Source organism: Apus apus, chromosome 5 (genome assembly GCF_020740795.1).
Source record: "Apus apus isolate bApuApu2 chromosome 5, bApuApu2.pri.cur, whole genome shotgun sequence".
In the NCBI taxonomy this organism is placed as follows: Eukaryota; Metazoa; Chordata; class Aves; order Apodiformes; family Apodidae; genus Apus; species Apus apus.
Window position 1 is genome coordinate 28,391,190 of NC_067286.1, and position 23,108 is coordinate 28,414,297.

At 47.6% G+C, this 23,108-nt stretch overlaps 1 protein-coding gene across 1 annotated transcript in view; it reads right to left on the reverse strand.

Annotated features, from left to right (window-relative positions):
- PAPLN (papilin, proteoglycan like sulfated glycoprotein) overlaps positions 1 to 23,108 on the reverse strand; it is a 54,638-nt gene that overhangs the window by 4,213 nt on the left and 27,317 nt on the right. The window contains exons 3-25 of the mRNA XM_051621918.1: positions 22,510 to 22,625; positions 21,949 to 22,009; positions 21,586 to 21,688; positions 20,538 to 20,668; positions 20,069 to 20,192; positions 19,240 to 19,320; positions 17,848 to 18,020; positions 17,194 to 17,317; positions 15,986 to 16,112; positions 15,196 to 15,261; positions 13,441 to 13,648; positions 11,529 to 11,705; positions 10,100 to 10,256; positions 9,393 to 9,479; positions 8,588 to 8,858; positions 8,340 to 8,457; positions 7,520 to 7,649; positions 5,726 to 6,371; positions 4,831 to 4,968; positions 3,860 to 3,984; positions 2,821 to 2,959; positions 1,272 to 1,409; positions 479 to 606 (exon numbers count right to left, since the gene is read on the reverse strand). Coding sequence (XP_051477878.1) covers positions 479 to 606; positions 1,272 to 1,409; positions 2,821 to 2,959; positions 3,860 to 3,984; positions 4,831 to 4,968; positions 5,726 to 6,371; positions 7,520 to 7,649; positions 8,340 to 8,457; positions 8,588 to 8,858; positions 9,393 to 9,479; positions 10,100 to 10,256; positions 11,529 to 11,705; positions 13,441 to 13,648; positions 15,196 to 15,261; positions 15,986 to 16,112; positions 17,194 to 17,317; positions 17,848 to 18,020; positions 19,240 to 19,320; positions 20,069 to 20,192; positions 20,538 to 20,668; positions 21,586 to 21,688; positions 21,949 to 22,009; positions 22,510 to 22,625 — 3,568 coding nt within the window. The remainder of the gene's footprint in view (positions 1 to 478; positions 607 to 1,271; positions 1,410 to 2,820; positions 2,960 to 3,859; positions 3,985 to 4,830; positions 4,969 to 5,725; positions 6,372 to 7,519; positions 7,650 to 8,339; positions 8,458 to 8,587; positions 8,859 to 9,392; positions 9,480 to 10,099; positions 10,257 to 11,528; positions 11,706 to 13,440; positions 13,649 to 15,195; positions 15,262 to 15,985; positions 16,113 to 17,193; positions 17,318 to 17,847; positions 18,021 to 19,239; positions 19,321 to 20,068; positions 20,193 to 20,537; positions 20,669 to 21,585; positions 21,689 to 21,948; positions 22,010 to 22,509; positions 22,626 to 23,108) is intronic.

The following is a 23,108-nucleotide window of genomic DNA, read 5'->3' on the forward strand; positions in this document are numbered from 1 at the left end:
TACGCTTAGCTAGGAGGCTCTAGGTCTTGAAACAGCATGTTTGGAACTAAAACACTGTTGCTATGGGGAATGTGGATTTCCTACAGGTGCTTGCCCAACGAAGGGCAAGTAGCAGATAACCCAAAAAGCTTTTTCCTCAAGCTGGACACTAGCACATTGCATGCACAGAAGAACCAATTCCTAGTTTTCCTTGCTGCTATACCCATTCCACACCAGTGTCCCATAAACAAAGCCCTGAAAGTCACTCCTACTGTGCCATTAGCCCTTCCCAGCTGCCTGGAGCACCACGATCTACTAGACACTTGCAGATCACCACCGAGTAAAATAACTCACTGTTCTCTTGTCCTCAAGCTGCCTGTTATACATCAGGTGTGAAACCCATAGGTGTGGCCAGATGAGAAGCCCACACTCCCAGCCCTGCCTCTTTGCTGCACGTGTGTGCACAGACGTGCCATGCATGCCTCCACCCACCCAGTACCTAGAGGTCGGAACAGGACCTGGCGCTGGTCCTGGTCACGTCCATTTGAGGCGATGCAGGTGAAGAAGCCAATGTCTTCAGAGCTGACCCGGCTGATCACCAGGGCCCCATCTGGCTGCTGCCTGTGTCTGCGGAACAAAACCAGAAAGGCCCTCAGCCTGTGCTTGGCTCAGGATGGGACTCCAGCTGCCACAGCTGAAGCTGACTCCTGTGCATAACTTTGTAGTAACACTGAGCTAAGGTTTAGCAGCAGCTCAGTTCAACCTGTAATGTAACCCCTTGGCCTCAAGTCCCAGCGCTAGTGCTGCAGACTCTGGAAAAGCTCACGGCTAGAGAGAGCTTCTGGAAGCAGAGGGTGAGGGAAGCTGCAGCAGAGCAGCACCAGTAGCCCTGGAAGTTCACTGCAAGCACCCAGATCTCTCTCTTTGCTGTGAACTGACAACCCTGGCTCACAGACCAGCAGTTTTTTGGCAAATTTGCTTGCCATGTGTCCTCTTTCTGCTAATCTTGCAGATGAACACACTTCAGCTTTGGCTCCCTTGCAGACCCTATATCACAGCTGTTCACTCGAGGGTTCAGTGTTTGGACTTTGATCTGTGGGTGAAGCTGGGGCACTCAGGCAGCACAGTCTGGCCCTAACAGGGGAAGCTGGCCAGCATAAAACAGGCAGGCCCTAGCTGCATGGCCAGCAGCTTCAATTCTCTCAGGGCAGAGAGAGAGAAGACAGGGCAAAGAGAGGCTCTCCTCCACATCAACCTGCCTGTCAGTATGATGGGGCCACCTGGGAGCTCACCTGGGAGAGGAGAGGGGCTGCCCATCTTTCTTCCACTCAATGGTGAGAGCGGGCGATGCTTCCACAGTGCAGGGCAGTCTGACTCTCTCCCCGACACTGGCCTCCACTACTGAGGGCTCACTCTTATCCATTCTCAATCTGCAAAGTCCACAAGCACAGCAAAAGATGCAGAAATTTCCTCATCCAGCATTTGACCTTCCCTCACAAGGCTTTTGTAACCACAAGCCTTATTTTTTGCCTCCAACGGAAAGGGTGGTCTCTGCACTCCCATCAGAGCTCTGACACTTGCCATTACCAACATTCACTCAAACATTCAGAGAAGAGCAGCCTCCATCAAATCCTGCTCTGGTTCAGCACAACTTGGTGCTGCACTCTTGCCAGCCAGCTTAACCCTTTAGAGCCTGTTTCTTACAACATGCCTCTGGATAACAGCACAGGAAGTGTTAGCAGCATGAGCACAAGGCAAATGGTATCAGGCCCCGAGCATGGCACCAAACAAGTTTCCCCCAAGGTGCCTGTCTGGTGCACAAAAATAAGCATATATTTTGTGTGTGTGAGGAGCCCATTGCCATCACCTGGCTGCACCAAAGGCCCAGAGTTGCCCACCCACTTTGTGCAGCAGCAAGGTTGAGTCTGGCTTTCACACTACTTATCTCCTCATGCTCTTTGCTCTCTTATGACTACAGCTAAACACCATTGGAAGGGAACTAAACCATAATGTTCCCAGAGTCAAATAAAACATCATCTCACCCATCCCCCTTCTCTGACCTGAATTCTTGGTATCAAAAAACAAAACCAAAGAGCCTGAATTCAATGCTCCTAATTAAATGAATCACTTCTTTCTTCTTTTTAAGCAGAAGAGGTTGCTGGAGAGTTCAGCAAACTGCCTCGGTTTAGGCTGGAAATTCAGAGGGAGGGATCAGATCATGGTTCTGATTAATCTGGAGTCCCAACATGCTGCATTTAAGGCAAAAACAATTTGTAGCCTCTTATTTCTGTGGGGTCTAGAAGCACCAAAGAAACATGCAAGAAGCTATAGAATATACCACCCAGTACACAAGGAGATAGTTTTGAGTCAAACTGGTTGGTTCATAAAATATTTAAAAAAAAAAAAAAAGGGTGGGGGTTAAAATAACAGGAGCTTTTCAAAATATATATGTGTGTCTATTCTGTGCTAGTTAAGCAGTTCCTATTCACTCTCCTTTTTTCCAGTACAGGTTTCTCTTTCTGCCTACACTACCTTGAACAGCTAAGCATGCTGCCCCTGATATTTCTGCTTTCATTTTAGCCTAACTCCTTTGCTGTCAGCCTCCCTGGGTGTCTTTGCTCAGAATATGCTTCTTTCAAGAGATGCTCGGGGAGGACAGAAGACAGCTTGCGACTGGGATCTTTGCCTGCTCCTGTTGTCAGCAGTTCAGTACTGCTTGCTTCTGTGCCCCAGAACAGCTGATCCAGGACCTTTCCAATTTTCAGCTTTTCTACATGAAGAGATGCCATATGGTTCATCAGCTGGGCATGGTGGACAAACTGTTGCTGTATGTGAACTTACCTGTACGTGAACTGCTGATGCGCAGAGGAACCGGCTGTTTGTACAACCTTCCTGCCTCTGGAAAGCTCTTGATGCTGCTCATTTCCCTTGGGAGGGACCCGACCTCTCTCAGCCTCTGCCAGAAGAGCGCTTGGGTAGTCTATTCAAAATAAAATGCCATATGTGAATAAAAGGACCCTTCTTACTGTGACCTCTTGTGCAGGGTTTCTATGAGCTTGGGAGAGCCTGCTGAACTGGAGCCAAAGAGCCCTTCAGCCATCTGTTTTCTGGCTGACTCATGCAGCAAGCCTGTGCTGTCTGCTAATGAGAGTCACAGACCTGCCGGCAAGCAATTTTAGACTCCTTTCTCTCCTCTATCTGTGATCATCTTGCAGCATCCCTTAGGCCACAATGCCTTCTGCCCCATGTGTCATTGCTGGGACAAAGTACACTTCAGAGGCTACAGGGTGCCTTGCTGGCCCATCTTTTGAGACTAATCTTTAATATTTTTTTCTTTTTGTTTATGAAATAAGGCATGTTTTTCAGAACAAGGAATTGTTTGTGACCCAGCAGGACCTGCTTGGGCTAAACACTAAATATAAACGCACCAGCACAGACAGCTATGGCAGTCTGGTCAGATGGAGGACCCAAGCAACTGCAGAATACTCCTCTTTGGGAGCCTCCTTTCTGGGATCAGGAGGCAACAGATGGCTCTCAGGGAGGAAGACATGCTCACTGTGCTGGAAATGGGGTAGGGTTACAGTCAAGCCACAGCTCTGGTTGTGGGGTGGCACCGCAGGCTGAGGCTTTATCATGAGGCAACTGCAAAAGAAGCCTTGCTGCCTCCACGCTCCCTCTTGGGCACCCCTACAGTGGAGAAGACTGACTGCTTTGACTAGCTCTTGGGACACCACTGCCATGGACTGAGGGTGACACCACTAGCACGGTGGGGCTGTGGAGAAGGTCTGCTCCTGCAGCTGGCTTTATTGCTCCTGGTGTCAATAACCATTAATGAGGAGCCCTGAGCTGCCTCCTTGGTCTTATATAGAAGGTAAGTCACCTATGATCCGTAACTGAATCTGTCGGCTCTCTGTCCTCCCGTCAGAAATGAGGCATGTGTAGGTCCCGGCATCCTCTGGCTTGACATGGCTGATCACTAAGGAACTGTCGGACTGGTAGGTGTGCCTGCAACAGGAGCCAGGGTGAACTGGCCATGGACAGCAACTGGCCAAGGCAGAGCAGCCCTTCGTGCTGAGGTTACATAAACTGCCACCACGTAGTGCCCTCCCCGACTTAGGAAATAACAAAACTCTGTTGACCACAGAGAGGTCATCGGCAGGGGAAACAATCACAGCAGAAAGGAGGTCACGAACAGAGAGGAAACTGGGATGGGAAAACAAGGAACAGCTTTCAGCAGCCCTCTCCCATGAGGAGGCAAACTGCCCTTCCAGGCAGGAGCTCGAGCCCCAGCAGTCATTTGCAAACAGAAAAGCAGAACTAGGCTTTTCTTAACTGTGTTTCTCATAATACAAAGTAATTGTCTGGCTCCAAACTGTTTCTGGAAACAACTTCCCAGGCTTTAAAAGCAGTTTTTTAAAAAAATTGCATCTGAGGTGGGAGTGCCGGAAACTTCCAGCCTGAGGAACTCTGAGTTACTTGGCTACAAGCTTCAGCCTGGACTACTGACTTAGGGCTGCCCCAAGATGAATCCAACAGAGACAACATTTTTCTGTATCACCTCCCATATGACAACTTCCATCAGTGCGTTGTTTCAGAACAGCACCTGCTCTGCCCCATAAGACTACCCAATGCCTCAATACTGTTGCAGACCATATCTATTCCTACTGTGCACAGACGAGGTGGGCAGTTCATGCTCTTAGGTCAATATATGGGCTTGTTTATTTATTCATCCTTTTGTGGTTTGTGTTTTATTTAAAGAACATTAAGATCACAAATAAAGCAGGCAAGCATATTTGGCACTCAACCCAGCAAGGAGTCCATCTGCTCTACAATGAAGGGAGCTAAGCCCACCTGTCAGAGGAGACTGGTCGGCTGTCCTTCAGCCACTCCACTCTGGAGAAGGCGGACATGCCTGTCTTGCAGATAAGCTGGATGTTTTGTCCCACAACCGCGGTCACAAGAGAGGGCTTGGCTTCCTCCAGGAAGGCTCTAAAAAAGAAAGTGGTTCATTGGCACCTCAGTTGCTCTGCTGTCCTCTAGGTCCTCCTAATGTGACTCTGGATGAGTCACAATCCCAGGGCAAAGCAGGACCAGCCGCCCAGTGAGAGCTGAGCAGATGCACCAGGCAACCTGTCAGGAGCTCTCTCCTACATGGCAAAGGCTGCTCTGGGCAGAACAAATGCTACACTATTGCCAGGGATAGTGTCCTACAACCCCGCTCTTCTGAAGGAACTAGGTTCAGCTCAGCAGACAGACACAGATCCAATGCCAACACACTTAGATCTAGCTCTATATGCTCCTGCACTTCAGGGCTCCTGACTCAAACTCTGCATCTTAAAACTCTTTCCTAGAAAAGCCCACTGCTGCCCCATGTTGTGCTGTGATAAACGCTCTGAAGTCAGAGAGTCAGCTAAATTTGTTGGTCATAACAAGAAAAACCCCTATGGATTCACATTTACTGTGTAAAAATGCCTCCTGGACAAAGATCTCGGGAGTCTGCAGTCTTTTCACACACACCAAACTTTCAGTGTTTTCAGAGAGCAGGGAGAGCACAAGGAAGGAGACAGCAGATAACTCCAGGGCCTGAATAACTTGATTTACCAAAGGGCCACGTATATACCCGATCCTTTCCGTGATATTCCCAGTGAGCTGGTCCTGGCTGGGGCAACTCTCACTCCAAAGGAAGCTGCACTGATGCTTCACAATGAGCTGCCAGAAGAGGAAAAACAACCAAACAAAACATCACCTGTGCAGAGCTTGTGCTGGGAACAAGTCTGCGGACGCCTGGTGCCCAAATCCCTCTGTCCTGGAAACATCCACTCCGAAAGCCTTATGCCACTGCTTGCCTTCACGGGGCAGCACCTGCTGGGCACTGCTGCTCTGCCTCTCCAGGGGCCCGGGCACTGCTGTTTCCCACAAGGGCAGCTGGCTCATGCTGTCCAGTCTGCTTTGCTGGGTGTTCCAGTGCTGGCTCTCCAGCACACCAGTCCTTGGCAAAGACTCTGGCAGCACCCCACTTCTCCAGCTGTCCTGTCTGTGGCTGTCTTGCGTGAGGTGTGAAGCCTCATAAGCTTTTCTTTCTTGACTTGCAGACTCCCTTGGGGGTGACTGCTGCTGACCCCAAGCCTCCCACAGAGGAGGGCGGGAGCCAGCCTGCTGGTGCTGCAGGGCTCCTGTGCCAGAAGAGGGCTGGTGCTCCTGGGGACCGTCCCCCCCAGAGTTGTGGCACACTCTCATGCACTCCGCCTCTGAGGCAAAGCTGTTTTTATTGCCATGACAGCCCCCATACCAAAACCGGTTGCACTTGCCAACGACAGTCACGAAGTACCAGCGAGTGGTCCAGTTTGTGCAGGGGCCATGAGCACTGGGCAGCAGGCATGTGACAGGATATGCTACCAAGAAGAGCAGAACAGAAGGAGATGTGAAGGTCATGAAGGACAAAGGTACAAGTGCTTCAAGCCACCTACCTAGATGATGTGATGGGCCTTGGGGACAGAGGGCAGGAGGGAAAGCAGGACACCCGAGTTCTGCATGCAGCTCTGCTTTGAAATTGAGCAGCTGCTTGCATGTTTCTTTCTGCTCCAGTTTTGCCACTGGTGGAAGGAGATCTAACCTCAGAGACATTTCTGAATCTAGATACTAGTCAGATGCTTTATGGCCTTCTTGGGGAGCTGTGCAGCTGCAAGGTTGGCTCTGGGTCTTCTTCTCCTGCAAAGGGCATGTGGCTGCTATTAGCACATTTCCAGCCCACGAAGCAAGTGGATTAGACCCATTTGTGAAGCCTCATGCATTACAGAATACCCTGTCACACTGATATAAGAGGAGCACAGCCCAATGTGTCTACAGACCAAGCTCTGTCCTCTTGGTTACAGGTATTACAGCCACATGCTGACAAACACTGAATGCAGGGCTATGGCTGAGGGCTCCTTTGCCAAGATGTGGTTGAGAGGAGGATCCAGAGATCTTCACCTTCCTGGCCACCAAGCAACCTCCATTCTGCAGCAAAAGGGCAAGGCAACACAGCAGCAATGTGCCTGCAGAGGCTACAGCTGGGAACTAAAGGAGCAGAGATGCTTTTCCCTGGCAGCTCTAGTGCCCTCATAGTGCAGCAGGCACTGTATTGAACTCTGCTAGCTGCAACCATCCATGCAGTCCTGAGCAACACCTCCATCCTTAGCTGCAGCTCTCATTCCAGCCCTGTCCATGGGCGGTCAGAAGGCTGAGCATAACCCTGATTCCCCGGAGAGGACCTGCTTCTCCCAAACCTGGTTTCATATGGAACACTCTAGGCTTCGACAGGGTGTCTTCTCACGGGCAAATAGCTCCCCAGAAGTCCTACAGACTGACAGAGATCACACCAACACATTTCTGTCCAACTATCAGCAGAGGACAACAAGAATTTCTGTCAGAACTTAACCATCTGGCTGCTTTACCACAAGTCACAGGGAGCAGAGCCTCTACACTGGAAGCTTTCATGCACTACTGGATTTTGTGGGATTCTTCCTAAGTTCCTGAACCAGGAAGCCAAACCATCACTTACGGTAGTTGGGCCTATTGAGACATCCTTCCCCTTGAGGACCCGAAGCTGAAGTGACCTGGTCAAAACAGCAGCCGTACATGGAACCACGGCACTCGCCCGGGGGGTGCTGCTGTGACAGGGCTTGGCTTGCCTTGGAGACAGGAATGGAAAGCCAAGAGTCACCATGCATCCATGCGGACAGCAGCACATGCAAGGCACCATGTCCAAGCTGTCAGCTGCAGAAGGCCAGTTTTTAGAGGAACCACTATTTGTTAGTTTGTCTCCTAGGGGCTTTCATACTGGGAAAGGGTGGGAAATTTGGCTGTCAGCCATGGAGCCAGGGCTGCACTTTTCTGCAAAACAGAACCTAGCCAGCCCAGCAGCAGGCCAGGGTTTTTTTTTCAGCTGGTGCCACCAAGCATGCCAAGCTATGAGAGGAACTACCTCCCTGGCTATTTTGCCCTAAATTAATCTGCAGAGTTGACAAACAAAAACAATGAATAGTGGCCATGTTTTTCCCATTTTTTCCCCTAGAAATTGGACAGTAAGTTTCTGACCAACAGAAATTTTATTACTCAGGATTATCCAATCAGTTCTACACAGCATTGTCTTCTAATTCTCAGACATCTCCCAACCATTCCTTCTGTCCCCTGCTTGGATGCCCCTGGCTGAATGGGAGCAAAATGGGCCCAAGGGCTTGAAGCCATGCATGGAGGATTGGTCTCCAGCATTACTGGCAGAGGTGAGGCACAGCAGAAACACACAATCTGAGTCACCGAGTGTCAAATCTGCATCTTTGTATATGATAGAAAACTAAAACACAAAGGGATTTTATACTTACTGTGGGAGCAGGCACAGTGGGCTGATTTCTGCGTCCTTGAACATCACGGTGATATTGTGGGCATCCCATGTTGTTTGGACCCTGGGCAGCTGATACTCCATCAGGACAGCATCCATACCTACAGGCAAAAAGCAGAAGGGCTGCAGCAATACCTGACCCGTCCAGCTCCATAGGCACAGGCTGTAAATTTCAGTAAGCCCCCAGGAAAGGCAATGTCTCCCTGCTCAGGCCTGTCAACTTCCAGCTACCTGTTTCGGTGACAAGTGCTGAAGGAGCAACCTCTCCCCAAAGGGCCTGAAGCTGGAGTGTGCCCATCTGGACAGCAGCCATGTGGGCTCTGATGACAGTCCTGAAAGCCAGTCCCTGCAGTGGGGTTCTGAGAGAAGCTGAGCTGATGGGAACCCGATGAGCGTGACCAGGTTTCCCAGCGAACAGGCAACAAGTTGATGCCATGGTCCTTGGTGGATGGGAGTTGGTGATTCCCAGCAGTACTAGGGAGCATCCTTCCATCACCAGAATCTGGGGAGAGAACTCCTTAAAGCATGCAAGGTGATCATCAAAATCTGGTCAGTTTTCCTCATCTCAGCTGTCTTTCACCTATCCAAGGCTACAGGGCAGGCTTTTCCATATAAAGATTTCACCTTAATATGTGTCTTCTGGTCTACTCTTCTGCTTTTCCTGAGGTCCACTTGCTCTCTAACCTAACCGTTATTCCTGTTGTCCTATGAGAAACCATCTGCTGCATTACTGTGGTCCCCTTATATGATCCTTTCATCTTCTTCCTATGATCTGCTTTGGGCAGCATTTCACTCAGTCTGCACTTGAGTCGTGCTGCCACAGCCTGGGATCTATGTACTGTCCAGACTCTTCCACAGATTCAGATACTGCTCACTATTACGTAAAAGAATTTACACTTTTTCCCTGGCTCCAGAGATATCTAGAAGCCCATGAAATGAGCAAGAGAAATAAAGAAAAGGAGGAAACTTTCCCTTTCTACATACTGTTTCAAATCCACCATCACCAAAACCCCAAGCTAACACAATTCCTCCAAACCTGTGGCAGGGCTGCTTGGGTTGTAACGCGTCAGCAAGGACTGGCGCGTGGCATCATATCCCATTGTGTCCTGCATACTGGGAACCTCTGCAAAGACAGACATACACAAAATAAGTGCAGTTAGTCCCATGTTCTAATAATTGCAGGAGCCAACAGGAGACTAAAGTTGATGAAAATGTCTTTTCTCCTGGAACAGCTGCTGAGCAGCAATTGGATCAGATTGGATTGTCAGGGCAGTGACCGGCGATGGGCAAGCAGACAAAAGTCAGCATTTGGGCTTTGGCATGAAGATGAGACACAGGCAGCAAGGAAAATCTTCAGAGTGACTGTGCCTCCCTTATAGCTGGTCCACAGAGGGATGAGAGTTGTCTATAGTTTTTAGCTACTTAGCCTGCCCAGGTTGCCATCCTTCTCAATTGGGAGTCTTGGGGTCAATCTGCAACACACACTGGGACAGGGTCATCACAGAATACTGAATTCAAAATGGGCATACACCAATTTTGTTCCCAAGCCTGTTACACACATTTCAAACAGCACAGGTACTGGGACTCTGAAGATGCCATGGTTATGTGCACAAACCATAAAAATGCACAGGGTGAAGACAGGCAGGCAAGTGGCTGAGAACATAAGCTGGTGCAGAGCTGTGAATTTCTACTCCTGAACAAAAGCATCTTAGGAAAAGCTAGATGTGCAGCAATACCACTCACGCTGTGGCAGGTAGCAGGGTTGCATGTTGCAGCTACCCAGGGTGGCTGGTTTCTGTGGCTGGATGGCTTTGCATGTCTCAGGACTGTAGAATTTGGAGTCTCCGTCAGCGCAGATCACTTGGCGTGTTCGGATGCCTGAATTGCAGCTCTTCGAACACTTGGGCACAGAGACAAAGCAAGTGAGCAGGCAGCAGAGGCTGAAGCAGAAACCTCACAGACCAGAAGTGTGGAACAGCTGCATGATGAGCTGCAGGCTGAGCACAGCTTCCTCCACCAAGGCAAAGCAATAAATACTTCAGCTGGATCCATCTGAACAATTAGAAAACCATACTTTAAACCATTTTACCAAGTGTTCCACCCAGCTGTGAAGCATTAGGCTCTGAGCCACCCTTAGCCTGTAACATCCAGATGAGCTGCTATTACCTACAGTGGTGTGGCAGGGAGCTGGAGTGAATTTTTTCAGCCTGGCCTGAAGGCATTTCCATACTATGGGGATCCACCAACTGTGAGAGGGTCAGTTTTGAACTACACATTCAAGAACAACAGGAAAGAAAACTGGTGGCTTTCTTGTAAGCAGCTAACTGGAGCTTCTCTTACTGGAAGCTGTGGAAGATGAGGAAGCAATGAGCAGTAGCTCTGGGGAGGGCAGAAGATGAAATATCTGTGTAACCCACCTGCTCATGGCAAGCTCTACAAACATTTAGATATTATTTCTCTCTCTTATTCTGATAAAGGTAGGAACACCTTTCTGATATTGGAAGTCAGGAGCCAGGAGAGATCAGATTAAGGTATGCATCTTCTTAGCTGTTATTAAAATTTGGCTGACATCTTATGCAGAACCGTGTTTTAACTCAGAACAAGCTGGTCTAGCTAGCAGAGAAGGGAAAAAGTGTGTTTGGAAGTCACATGGATCTACCCCTACCTCCTTCCCCCTGGCACTTTTCCCAGGTTGAACACAGTTTGACTCCCGCCACAAAAACAAGACTAATCCAGCTGAAGCCCAGTTTATCTGATCACAAATAGGTACTTTAAACCGTAACACCAAACTCAGTGACCAGTCTTGAAGCCTGGAGCTCTAAGCCACGCTCAGCCAGAGTTTTCTTCTGCTATTCACAGTGACTGAGCAAAGAATTGGGAATAAGCAGTAAGACTAGATTGTTTCAGTTTATTGGCTGCACTTTGCAATTGCCACTAAAACTATAATCCTCCCCTCAGAAGGATTTATTTTTGTAGCAGCTGCATACAAAGCAGGCAGCAGATTAACTGGAGCATTACTAGTGCCAATGCAACTGTGAGCCAAGGGGCTGGTAATGAAGCAGCACACGCTCCCAGCCTCAGCCCATGTGCAGACTGCACAGATCAAAGCTCGTCTGCAAGGAGCACAGCGATATCATCAGTTATTTCCGAACCATGAAAGTGTGATGCTCACCAGGCCCCAGTCTCCAACGTGCCAGCCAATTTCCTGGATGCAGTTCTCCTTAAGGCAGGGCTGAGTGGCTGATGGCTTTGGCTCCATCAGGCAAGCAAAGTCCTGAGCCTGAGAGCCCTGCTGCGTTCTGCAGGTGACAGTCCGGGTCTGGACCCCTTCCCCACAGCTTGCTGAGCACTGCAGAAAGAGCCCAATAATTATAAGGAAGCACCTGATTTCCACGTGCTTTTCCAGGTTGTGCTCCCTAACACTAGGACAGAGCACCACCGTGAGATTGTCTAAAACAACCAACCATCATTAAATTAATCTTCTGGGATGGGAGTTAGCAGAGTAGTCATTTATGCTGTAGAACAGACAATAAAGCATTGTGGATAGGAACTGGGAGACTGGGAGCTCATTGGCCTAGTCATGTAATTTCTCCCGATCTCTACCAAAGAAGACATGGAGAACGAATTTGGAAAAATATCAATACTATAGAATAAACCAAGAACAATAAATGGCAGGAAATACCTGGAAACTCATGTTTTTTATTCCTAATTAAAATCAGCTCAAGATAACTAATTCAAGGGAAGATAAATCAGATTCTAGTACTGCCTGGTCTACTGCCTGAAGACTTTGTGCTCCATTTTTACCGTGTGGCGCTCTGGCAGAATTTCTATACTAGTTACTGGTTTGTGACATTTTCCATGCCCTCTTGAATTCACAGTGGTGTTTCCTGGAATCCAGCCTAATTCTCCATGAATTACCAAGGTCTCTTACAGACAGCATTAACCTGGGGACAGTCTGAATTACTTAGATGTGCTTCCCAACTGAGTTTCAGCCACTCAATTCCTAGAGTCACCTTTTATCTCTGAGTGTACACGAAATGCAGTAGCTTTTGAGAACCCTGGAATGATCCACTTAGGAATCAGTTTGTAAGAACATGACTTGGTGCCTTCTCCAAACAGTGCTCTTGCTCCACAACCCTGAAGTCATCTCAGTATTCTCACAAGAGGGAAAACCAAACCAAAGCGAAAAAAAACCACACCAAAACCACAGACTTTACAGTCTAGGTTGTTATGCCTCAAAGTTACTTCTAATGCTGTTGCACCACTCAAAGTACCACCACCAGATGGTAAGCCAAATCTTGCAAGCATGCATGTGCTTCTTTTAAAAAAGGAAAATTCACTTGTGCTTTAGGGACTGAGTACACACTACCTTTACTCTCTAAGCCCTTGGAACAAAAGATGCCTTCTAAATGCCTGGCTGGCAACATTGAGCACATACAGTTTGAACGGTTTCCTGTCCTGGAAATATAAATGCACACAGCATCAAAAAAGCACCAAGTAACTGTATTCAGAGAAGCCCTGCACTGACACGCAGCAGGTCACCAGTGTTTCAGCAGTATCTTGCTTACCAGCGGTTGTGCTTTCAGTACTGCTCTCCAAGGCTACTCATGCTGAGGCAGCAAGATGCACGGGAACAAACAGCCCAGGCAGGAGCCATGAGCTCATGTTTTGCAGAGGAAGGAGTGTCACTGCACATCATCAGCTGATGGACAGCAGCTCTCATGCCTGCCTTCACCTGGCCAGAGTCATAAACTCAGCCAGTGCCAGGCCTAGTGGGTCTGACCAAAATACACGAGCGGGGAAAACACCAGTAGAGAGCAGAAAATGTGATGAGAGGAGCAGAGGTGCAGGGGCACGCACAGTTTTGAGGAACAGGGATGTGTTTATAAGAGGGCATAGCTGCCAGCTGGTCAAGAACTTGCTTGGAGAACTGCAGGGACAAGTCCTGCACCTCTCCACGTCACCTATCAGGGACGCGCACCTTTTACAATCCCAGAAAAGGAGCCTGGCTCTTTACCCCCAAGCTTTGGCAGGTCCTCCTTCAGAAGGTGCCAAGAGGCAGCTGCCTGCCGCCACAAGCTCACCTCGGACCAGGGCCCCGTGCTCCAGGTGGCACAGGGCCTCACGTTGCAGGGCTGGCTGCTGCGAGGCTGCCGAGCGAAGGCCACACACTCCGCCGCGTCCGCCACCCCCTGGGGGCTCTGCCCGTCAAATGCCACACAGTAAACGGAGCGGGTCTGGGTGCCCCTGCCACAGGTAGCTGAGCAGGGTCCCCACTCTCCCGTCTTCCACCTGCAGGTCACAGAATCAAGCAAACAAATGTAAGCTCAGCTAAACTGCCCAGAGGCACAGGGGAGGCCAGTGCCATGTCCCCGTGGTAATCAGACAGAGAAAATGTCCCTTTGCAGAACAGAGCCAGAGGCACGTTCCCATTTGGCCAAGTGCTGCCCAGCTTAGTTGGCAATGCAGAGCACGAGTCCCACTCCAGAGCCAAAACCCCAACTACAAAACACGTGTTTCTCTGGGGCTGCAAAGCTCTCACAGAGGGGGAAGATTTCTCTCCATGGCTTTTGGTCTCCTGATGTCTGCAAAAATATCATGCCTGGAATGGAACATCAAAGAAAAAGAAAGAAAAAGCAAAGAAAACAATCCAGATCAGCTAAAAGGAAAGCAACTCACACCAGCCTAACCACCCATTACACTCCAGCTGTTACCAGAAACAACAAAAACAAGCCAAGACCTCAGTCTACCTGCAAACCATGCCAGACAGTCTCAGAAGTGCTTGTGAATGTTTTGCTAACTCAGACACGTTCGTAGCCTTAAGATACTCTTCTTTATTGCTAAAAATGTAAATATCAACCCCAAACTGAATGACCTTTGCTAAAAAATACGTTCCCTTTGGAAAGGGAACAACTACAGCAAATAGAAATAACTTAGAGCAGCATGTTTGCAGGGCTCAAAACAAATTCGTTGATCAAGATTTTTCAGAAGCTTCAGTGGGGACAACCACACCCCTTCCCCAAAACTATTCTGCCTCCTGTAAAACAAATGTACAGTTTTAGAAAGGCTGTATGTGCTAGACGGGTTCACCTACAGCTTCCTTCAATTGTGAGTCAAGACATCTCTGACACTTGTTTCATTTCCTTTGTAAGACAAAGTCAACCATTAAGCTGGGATCCCAAAGAATTGCAAGTCCTAAGCTATCAGCAGTTTGCTCAGGGACAACTGTTTTGCTTTTGATCTTTTTTATTTCCCATGCCTCAGTGTACTTTGTAAGTATTGGTAAGTATCTGTCCCATCCTTGTATCACATCACAGTACACAGGCCCCTTTCTGCCTGCTATAGGGCCCATGCCAAAGAAATAAGAGCTTTTGAGAAACTCTGAGGCTTTTGCTATGGCACACGGGCATCCTGGCCAATGTTTCAAGCATCCAAGCCATCATTCTTTATTTTCCCCTCTATTCTTTTATTGATCTTGATAAGTAAAAAAATCTTCCAGATCTTCCAGAACATATCTTCACCTCTCTACCATGATTCCACAGAAAAAAACAATTACCAGAATAAGCATCCAAAAGCTATGAAGAAACTGTCCCTTTCTCAGTCCCAGAAGAATCAAGTTACCAGGAACACACACAAGCACCTCAGCAAAGCTGCCAGCCAGCACCCTCCACCATCATTTTCTCAGGCAAAAAACCAAAAGCAAAGCACCACCCACAGCTACCACCAGTGCCAAGGAGGAAAGTCCCCACACCCTCACAGACTGCAGTGGGCAACGAGGTGGAGAGCAGAAGAGAGAAGCTGCCTTCCTGTGCTTTCTGTAATGGCTTTCTTCTTGTTACCTCTTCATCTGAGAGCTCCAGGCTCCACTGTGGTTCCAGGCTTGTGGCAGATAGATGTAAGAAGTCCTTTACACACAGAAGAAAGGATTTAAAGAACTTAAGTAGCTACAGTCTACTGTGTATTCAGAAAGGCTCCCAGGTTTCTGAGTGTCTTCTCACCCTCAATAGCCCTCTCACCAGCCTCCACTGCACCCACCAGGTACAGAGTGAGATAGACAGTGAGATACACAGCTAAGGCTCTGGTTACAGCTCTGAATGCCCATGTAAGAGCCAAGTGAAGCCAACTGCAAGGCTATGCCAGCAAGGGACAAAGTGGAAATGGCTGGATAAAGGGGTTTCAAAAATCCACAGAATTAAAAGATTCCAGAATTCATCCCTTTCTAAGAGGAAGGACACCGGGAATGCAAAAATGACATTTAAAAAAGACATCCTGTAACCTACTCCTTTGTTTTTGCAGGCTCCAAGTAAAGAGAACAAAAAGCAGAGAATCTGTTTCTTATCCTTCACATGGGTTAGAAGACTATCTTCCAAGATCATACTTTGGAAAGCATATTTAAATGGTCTATAAAATCCACATAGGACATATTAAGCCCCTTCCTTGCATACACAGAAATGCTCTTCACAGTGTTATCTTCACCATTGCTTGTTTTGGGGTGTCTCTAAGAAGTGAAATATTTTCTTGGACAGAACCATGCTGGAGGGCACGAGAAGTGAGATGGTCATACTTTTTCTTGGTTCCAAAAGCATCTCAGGAAGAAGTCAAAGTCCAGAAGAGGAGAGGAAATCTTACCGTTTTGTCTGGGGACAAGGCTGACGGCCACACGTCCGGGTATTGTTTGGTTGTGGCTTATTCCTGCACATATAGTTTGGATAAATTTCATTGTCTATGGTACAAAACACCAAGCGGGATTGGAAACCTGAAGGAGAAGCAAGACAGTATCCTGATCAGCGCAAGACACCCAGGGCTAGGTTTGCAACCCACTGTTGTTGGCAAAACAACATTCCTGAAGTAGTGCAGAATGACACCCACTCTAGCCAGCCTGAAAAGAGTCAGGTGCAGTTCTTGGTCCATCACCTTATATGTATGAATGATGCCTCCCCATAGTATAGGAGTCCACTAGGAAGGCAAGAGGGACAGAATAGTTCTGTGTAGCTATGGGACATTTCCCTGTTATTTTATGGATTGAGGTTCTCAAGGGAAGTGCCATATCTATATATCACACATCAAGGAACCCAGCATGGTGTGTGCAGTACACAGCAGCAGAGCTGGGGGCCTCTTGTTAGACTCAGAAAGTCAGTCTTGTGAAGAGTGGATACGGGAGCAAAACTTGCAACTCTTCTATGATTTCTTTAGGACAAGAGTGCCTGGTCAAGACAGCATCAGCTCCTACAACCCCAGTATAGTGAAAGCTGTCATAATGGCCATCAGCACAGTAGACCAGAACAGCCTGATAGGAACTCGATACACTAGTCAGATGGAGAGGTTTTCTGTTTGATTATGGCTTTTGGTTTGTTTAGCTTAAAATTCATAACTTCACTGATGGAAGAATCTGTAAACTGAACATGACGTGACATTGCAGAAGATCTGACAGTTCCCCTGAAGAGAGTGAATCTTCCAAGCTATGGTAGAGGGAAATTATGTGATTCACTTATGTAGGCCAGTTTGGAGAGGACCTCTCAAATGGTTAAGAAGGCCTGAAAAGGACATGAAGAACTGAAGCAAAGCAAAACAAAGGCTATTTATGAAGATTCTTAACAGATCCTAGAAGCAAGTCGGAGGACTAGGGCATGGAAAATGACAGGACAAGGCATGGGACACAGTCCTGTTGTGACCCTCCCTTAACAAAACCTTAGCTACCTCCTGCAGATACCTGTTGCTGCCTTCCAGCAGGATACTCCTGGGAAGCAGCTGCAGAGGGCAGCACACAGTCACACTGTCCTCAGGGTGTGGATATAAACCCCACACCAGCCACCAGGGACCAGGACGTCTCCCCTTACCTCCTCCACACTCAGAGCTGCACTCACTCCAGGAACCATAGCTCCAGCTGTAACCTGAGGTCTGTCCTTGCACAGGCAGGTAGTACTCATACTGTACCCCCGGGTTTGGCTCCTGGCTGATGAGCTGTGAAAGCATGGGATAAAGTCATGGAAATAAGAACAGCAGCACCTTTCCCATTAACAGCATTTCCCCAAGGTGTCTGAGGGTTTGAGCTGACTGGCTTCCCACCTCAACAAGGAGCACTTATTCTCCATGCTGCATTTTCTCCTTGCCTTCTGTGATATTCTAGGGAGCATTTTTTTCAGAGAAGGGTGCATTCAACCCTTCCAGAGTCAGAAGATCTGGCTGCTCCTGTGAGAGTACATATCCTGCCTGGCCTGCAGCACACTACAACAAGCAGTGCTCTACAGCCTGTCCCTGCCCCAATGCCATCAGTGGTGAAAGTCAGAGCCCAAAGGAAAAAGCAGGAAGCCAACACCAAGCCTTGCCCTGCTCCTTTCTGGGAAACAAAACCAGAGGTCCCTGGGACACTGTCACTTCTGCACTCTTCCTCATGTGGTCCCCCACTCCCACTGCTCCACCGCACAAAGCAAGGGCTGCTACACAAAGCAGGAGAGCAAAAGCATCAACGAGAGGCAGGCAGAGCCACTTACCTCAATGACGAGCGGTTCAGTGGTGGGACCCCGGGCATGGAGGAGCTCTGGGGCCAGATCACCCTCCGAGCCACGATCATAGTGCATAACTGTGCTGGCTACATGAAGTGCTCTGCTGAAGTCAATCGTCCAGTGCCCGTTCAGATAATACTCCCCTTGCACGTTCTTAACAGCTGGACAAACCCACATGCCAGAGAAGAGAAGGTAGTAAATTAACATACCTATAACCTGACACCAGGCTTCAGGTGCCACAAGACAGGGCCTGCTCTAGACTTTCAGGGTATTGGTAATATATAGAGCTCTCAGCTCTGCCATTTGAACCCCAGCTCCTTCAAATTGGTATTGCAACCCTTTAAGTGTGCCAATAATCTAATATAGCAGCATCTACCAACACAGCAAAAACTCACACAGCAGAGAGGACCATAAGAACTCAACATGGATGCTCATGTTTCAGCACTGCATCACAGGTATAGCAAAAAAAAAAAATGAGACCATCATCCTCCAACAGTACCGCCCCCCCCCGGAACGCTCTCCTGTCAGAAGCTGTCCCACAGTCAGACAGTGGTTCTTGCCAGCTTTGCTGCAGACCAAGCCCCTTTTTGCTTTGCTGCACACCCAAAGGCCTCCAGAATACCCCAGCCCTGTCTCTGCATTCCCCACATGAGGCACAGCCTGCCTCCTGCTTAACGTTAAGATGTGGGCTTCACACCCCACTGCCACCGTGCCACTACCCTGCTCATCAGACATTCTATAGAGAAGACAAAGACTTCGGTCTTGCATCCAGCTTTCTACAAAGGAAAATATCACCACGTTGATCTGTCTGAAGCATTGGGCATTGCAGGAATCAGAAAGCAGATGAGTATTTGCTTTCTCCACTGGAATTTCCTCAGCCCTGCCCAGAAATCTAGGTGAGGACTTTTACCCCTCCTTTTTGCCCTCTGCAGCATGACCAGAGTTTGAGGTTGTAGTGACAAATACTCAAAAGATTTCTAGGGGGAAAAGAAGCCCATCCCAACTTTTGGGTGGCAGGAGGACTTTTAAGGTTTACATTCACCAAGCAAACAGCAGAACTCATAGCCAAAATGTATTGTATCAGCTAGATTCCTTGTAAGTGCCAGGCAGGAAGTCTGAAAGTGGTTGGGTCTTTTTATTCCCCACCTAACAGTAAGACCACCAGAGAAGAGAAAAAGAGGTTAACCTGAAGCCCAGGGTTGAGCATCACTAACTCTTCAAGGATACTCAATATTCAGATCTTGATTTTCAGAGAAATTTTTCTTCTGCTGTATCAAGCCCTCAAGGCAAACATCTCAAAGCCTGGTGCATCTGTAAACCAAATTTCAATGCAATTGCTGGAATCCAAATGATTCTGACAGATTCTGACATCAGTCTTACCCAGAAAATTCCTGCTGGGCATAACTTCCTCAATTCGGATGCTGGTGGCTCCCACTGGGATGATGAAAATTTGATTGTAACCTGAAAACAAAAGGAAATTATTCAGCATCTGCCTGTGGAGGCCACAGTCACTCTTCAGTGTCTAAGATGCTTATGGTTTCATTGGTGCTTGAACACCTGGATGAGCTTTGTGATGGTGGCATGAAGCATTTCAGCTGTCACTTTATCTGCATTCTGAATAGCTTCACCTAAAACTATCCACAGGTCACTCCACATGTAAAATGTTCCAACTACACCTCTGAAGAGTAAGCACAAGGGGCACGGCAAAGTCTGTTTTTCAGATTATAAAATCTTTGGTATTTCAGCAAGCATCACATTGGAGATCAACACAGAGATTTGACCATAATGCAGTTATTATCTTGAAATTAATAAGAATCAGTCAAATGCAGAAGATGTAGTCCCATTTCTAGCCTTGCATCAGTCCTGGTGGGGCTACCAAGACACTGGACAGGGGGACAGTTTTTTGAAGGGGGTGTATAACTATACTCATATGGTAGATTTATAGCACTTACTGGAGACAGAGAAGAGAAAGACCCCAGCAACATGGCAAGTACTTCAGTCTGTTCTGAGACTAAAGGAATGATTCCCAGGATAAGGCCATCAATACATTTTATGATGCTAAAGCAGGTAATGAGCCACAGACGTTTCAAATTAACATCCAAGCCTGCCTACAATAATTGTGTGAGCAGGTGTCCCCACCAGCCCTTGTGGCAGCTTTAGGTTTAACTCTCCCCTTCTCACGTGCCCCAACTGCCTAGATAATCTGTACCTTTGGGGAGACTGGGCACATCAAAAGTGCCCTTCACACCATAGCAGGTGCTGCCATCTCCTCCACACTGCAGGCACTTGTCCTCCTTCTTGGCAGATTCCAGCATGTTATCACAGCCAACAGCCTGTCAGAGAACAGGGGCATTGATATAAATGAACCGTAATGGCAGAGGGAAGAAAGAAAGAAAAAATGGCCACATGCTGGGCTGATCTAATGAGAAAGGCTGAACCTAGGGAATCTGGGAAGTCAGGAGAAGGCAGGGAAGGAGCTGTCAGAGAAAGGACAGAATTGGCATCTTCTATTTCACATTCAGAGACAGATAGATAAATGCTGTCCACATGTCCCTTGGCACCTCAGAAATTGCATGGTTCTGCTTTTCTTGTGTTATTATCAAGGGTCAAGTAGAACAAAGGGAAGCAACAGACTGACAGTCACAATGGTAAAGGCAGGAAGCAACAAGATGACTTGCCTGACAAGCTCCATCTACACAGATGTCCCTCTTGCCAGGCTCACAAGTAGTCCCATCTATCACTGCTTCCTTGTGCCTGTAGTAGAAGTTTTCTCCCTTGGGAATACAGTTTAACTCACACTTATTGGGCGCTGGCAGGAGAGAAAATGCAAACATTACCTACTACAGCTAATAGCTTGCTAATGCATCAAGACCCTGGTTTTAGATCATAGGAGCAGAAACAGAAGTGGACTGATGTTAAGTGATAGATGATGAACAAATTCCTGGCTGACAAACTTCTGGAGGCTGGAAAAATACTCTGTTAAAGACTCAATGAATGCACCCATTTCCTGGGGCACCTTGGCTGGTCAGTGGTGGAGGAAGGATGTTGGACCAGGTGGATATTTGAGTATGCCTCAGTAAGACTGCTCTTATGCTCCCTTGGAGTACAAAGCTTTCCAGAATGAGAACAAGTGCAGGTACAGAAGAGAAGGGAGCTGTTATCTTATTAGCCAGCAAACAAAACTCTAAATTCACCTTGAAATCCCTCCTAATTTGTTAAACCACCGTAAACAATAACATATCAAAGCTCAGAGCAAGGACTACTGATTCCTAAACCTGCCTTCTGAACTGGTTCATCAAGAAAGCCTGGCCCAATTGCAAGAAATGTAATATTTTCTGAAGCACTCATTAGTTATATGCACTTGTTTCTCATGTGCCCTGCTAATATTATTTCACCAATATTGAAAAACACAGCAGAGCTTCTGCTTCTCTAATTCTCAGGAACTAGCTGCAACCATTTCCAGCTCTCTTGTGCAATGTTTCTGAAAGAATGGCTGTAGCAAGAGACAACTACATATTGCTGAAGAGAAGTCTCTTGGCCCACGCATCTAGTGTCTTCATGAGAGCAATGCTTTGCTGCTGGCAAAAAGATTTTTTCCATGTCAATGTCCCACCTGCTACTCCAGCTAAGGAAGCACACTGTTAGGATGCTAGTTAGAAACATTCTAGTCACTTTGAAACATATTGTTGTGAGAGACGAAGAGTAACCCTACACATTTGTAATTACCTCCATAATATGGAAGCCACTTGTATTTCTTTCCTTGGAATTCTGTCCCATCAAACTCTGCACATTGCTCTGCCCGGAAATCCCGGGAGCCTTCTGGGCAGCTCTGTTCGGAGGACAAAATGTTTGCACTAAGACATTATGAAAAGGCAATTAAGTGTACAACAAAAATAATTGCTTTTTATTTGTTATTGCTCCCATATAAAATCAGGGGCATACATTCAATATCCTGCTGAAGAGGTACTGTTAGTGAGCAGCATTCATCAGTGATGCCAGAATGACAATTTTGTGAACTAAAATGATGTTTGTCTGGGAAAAAGGAGGAACAGGCAAGCAAAACCAAAAAAACAGATCATAACGCTGTACCTGAGTGTTGCACGACCGATAGCTTCGACTTGGTCCAACACAACTGGTAGGATCTTCTGTTCTAAAGATAGAAAAATAATATGAAATTCTTTGAAGAATACATACACAAAAAATAATCTCTAGGGAAACATTACAAATCACCTTCACGTCGAGAATACCTCCTGGGAATCATAAGCCTGAGAAAATCTTGGCACAGTTATTGGCTCTCAGGAGAGAAACCCACGGCTCTGAACTGTTCTCTCTCTCCCTAGGCCTGCCAAGCTAGACCTGATAGAATGGATGCTGCCACACCAAACACCTGATGGCACAGCCTCAGAACTCACAGAGAAACCACTGTGCTCTAGCAAAGGAGCCAAAGAAGCAAGGACGTGTTGAAGAGAGCACTATTCAAAACAGCAGTGATGAGATGGAAAGCTGAGGATCTTCTCATAGTTGACTCAGGTGAATTACTCTCCTGGAATCGAACACCAGGTTGTTTTTGTTCTGCATGTCTATTGGAAGAGAGGAAGCTCAGTAACTGAAGAACACGCTTGAAGAAAGAAAAAGGAGGTTGGCCTTCACCTCTGGGAATAGCAGCGCCGCTGCCGAAAGCTGACTCCACCACCACAGCTCCGGCTGCACTCGCTCCACTCGCCCCAGCTCCCCCAGACACCAGCCTGCCGCTTCATCCGGTGGCCCTGTGAACAAACCCCACAGGTATATCAAGTCGACATGGCAACACAGGAAAACTTGTAGACATGAAGCAGACCTCCTTTGTGTTCTCCTGCAAAAGACCCTGTCTTGCTGGGCTCTATTCCTAGTATGAAAAGTGGCAGAGAATAATACATCAGAAATGTCAAGCCTCTAGTATCTAGGGGTATTAGCTTCCCAAACCCATACAGCACATCCAGTTTTATCATCTCCCTTAAACTGCTACTGTATTCATAGAATCTCAGCACTTTTGAATAACCATCTGAAAGAGGTTAGGCAGCTAGGCAGGAAAGGCAAATCATTAGCTCAGGGACTATGAGCACCGTCACTCCATACCAGATTGACACAGCCACTTAATCACAAATCTTTGTCTCCAAGCCAGACAGTTAATAGACATAAATTAAGCAGTAAAGAAAACCCTGGAACACACTTTTTACTGCAACAAAATCCCACATATAGATCTTTTTTCC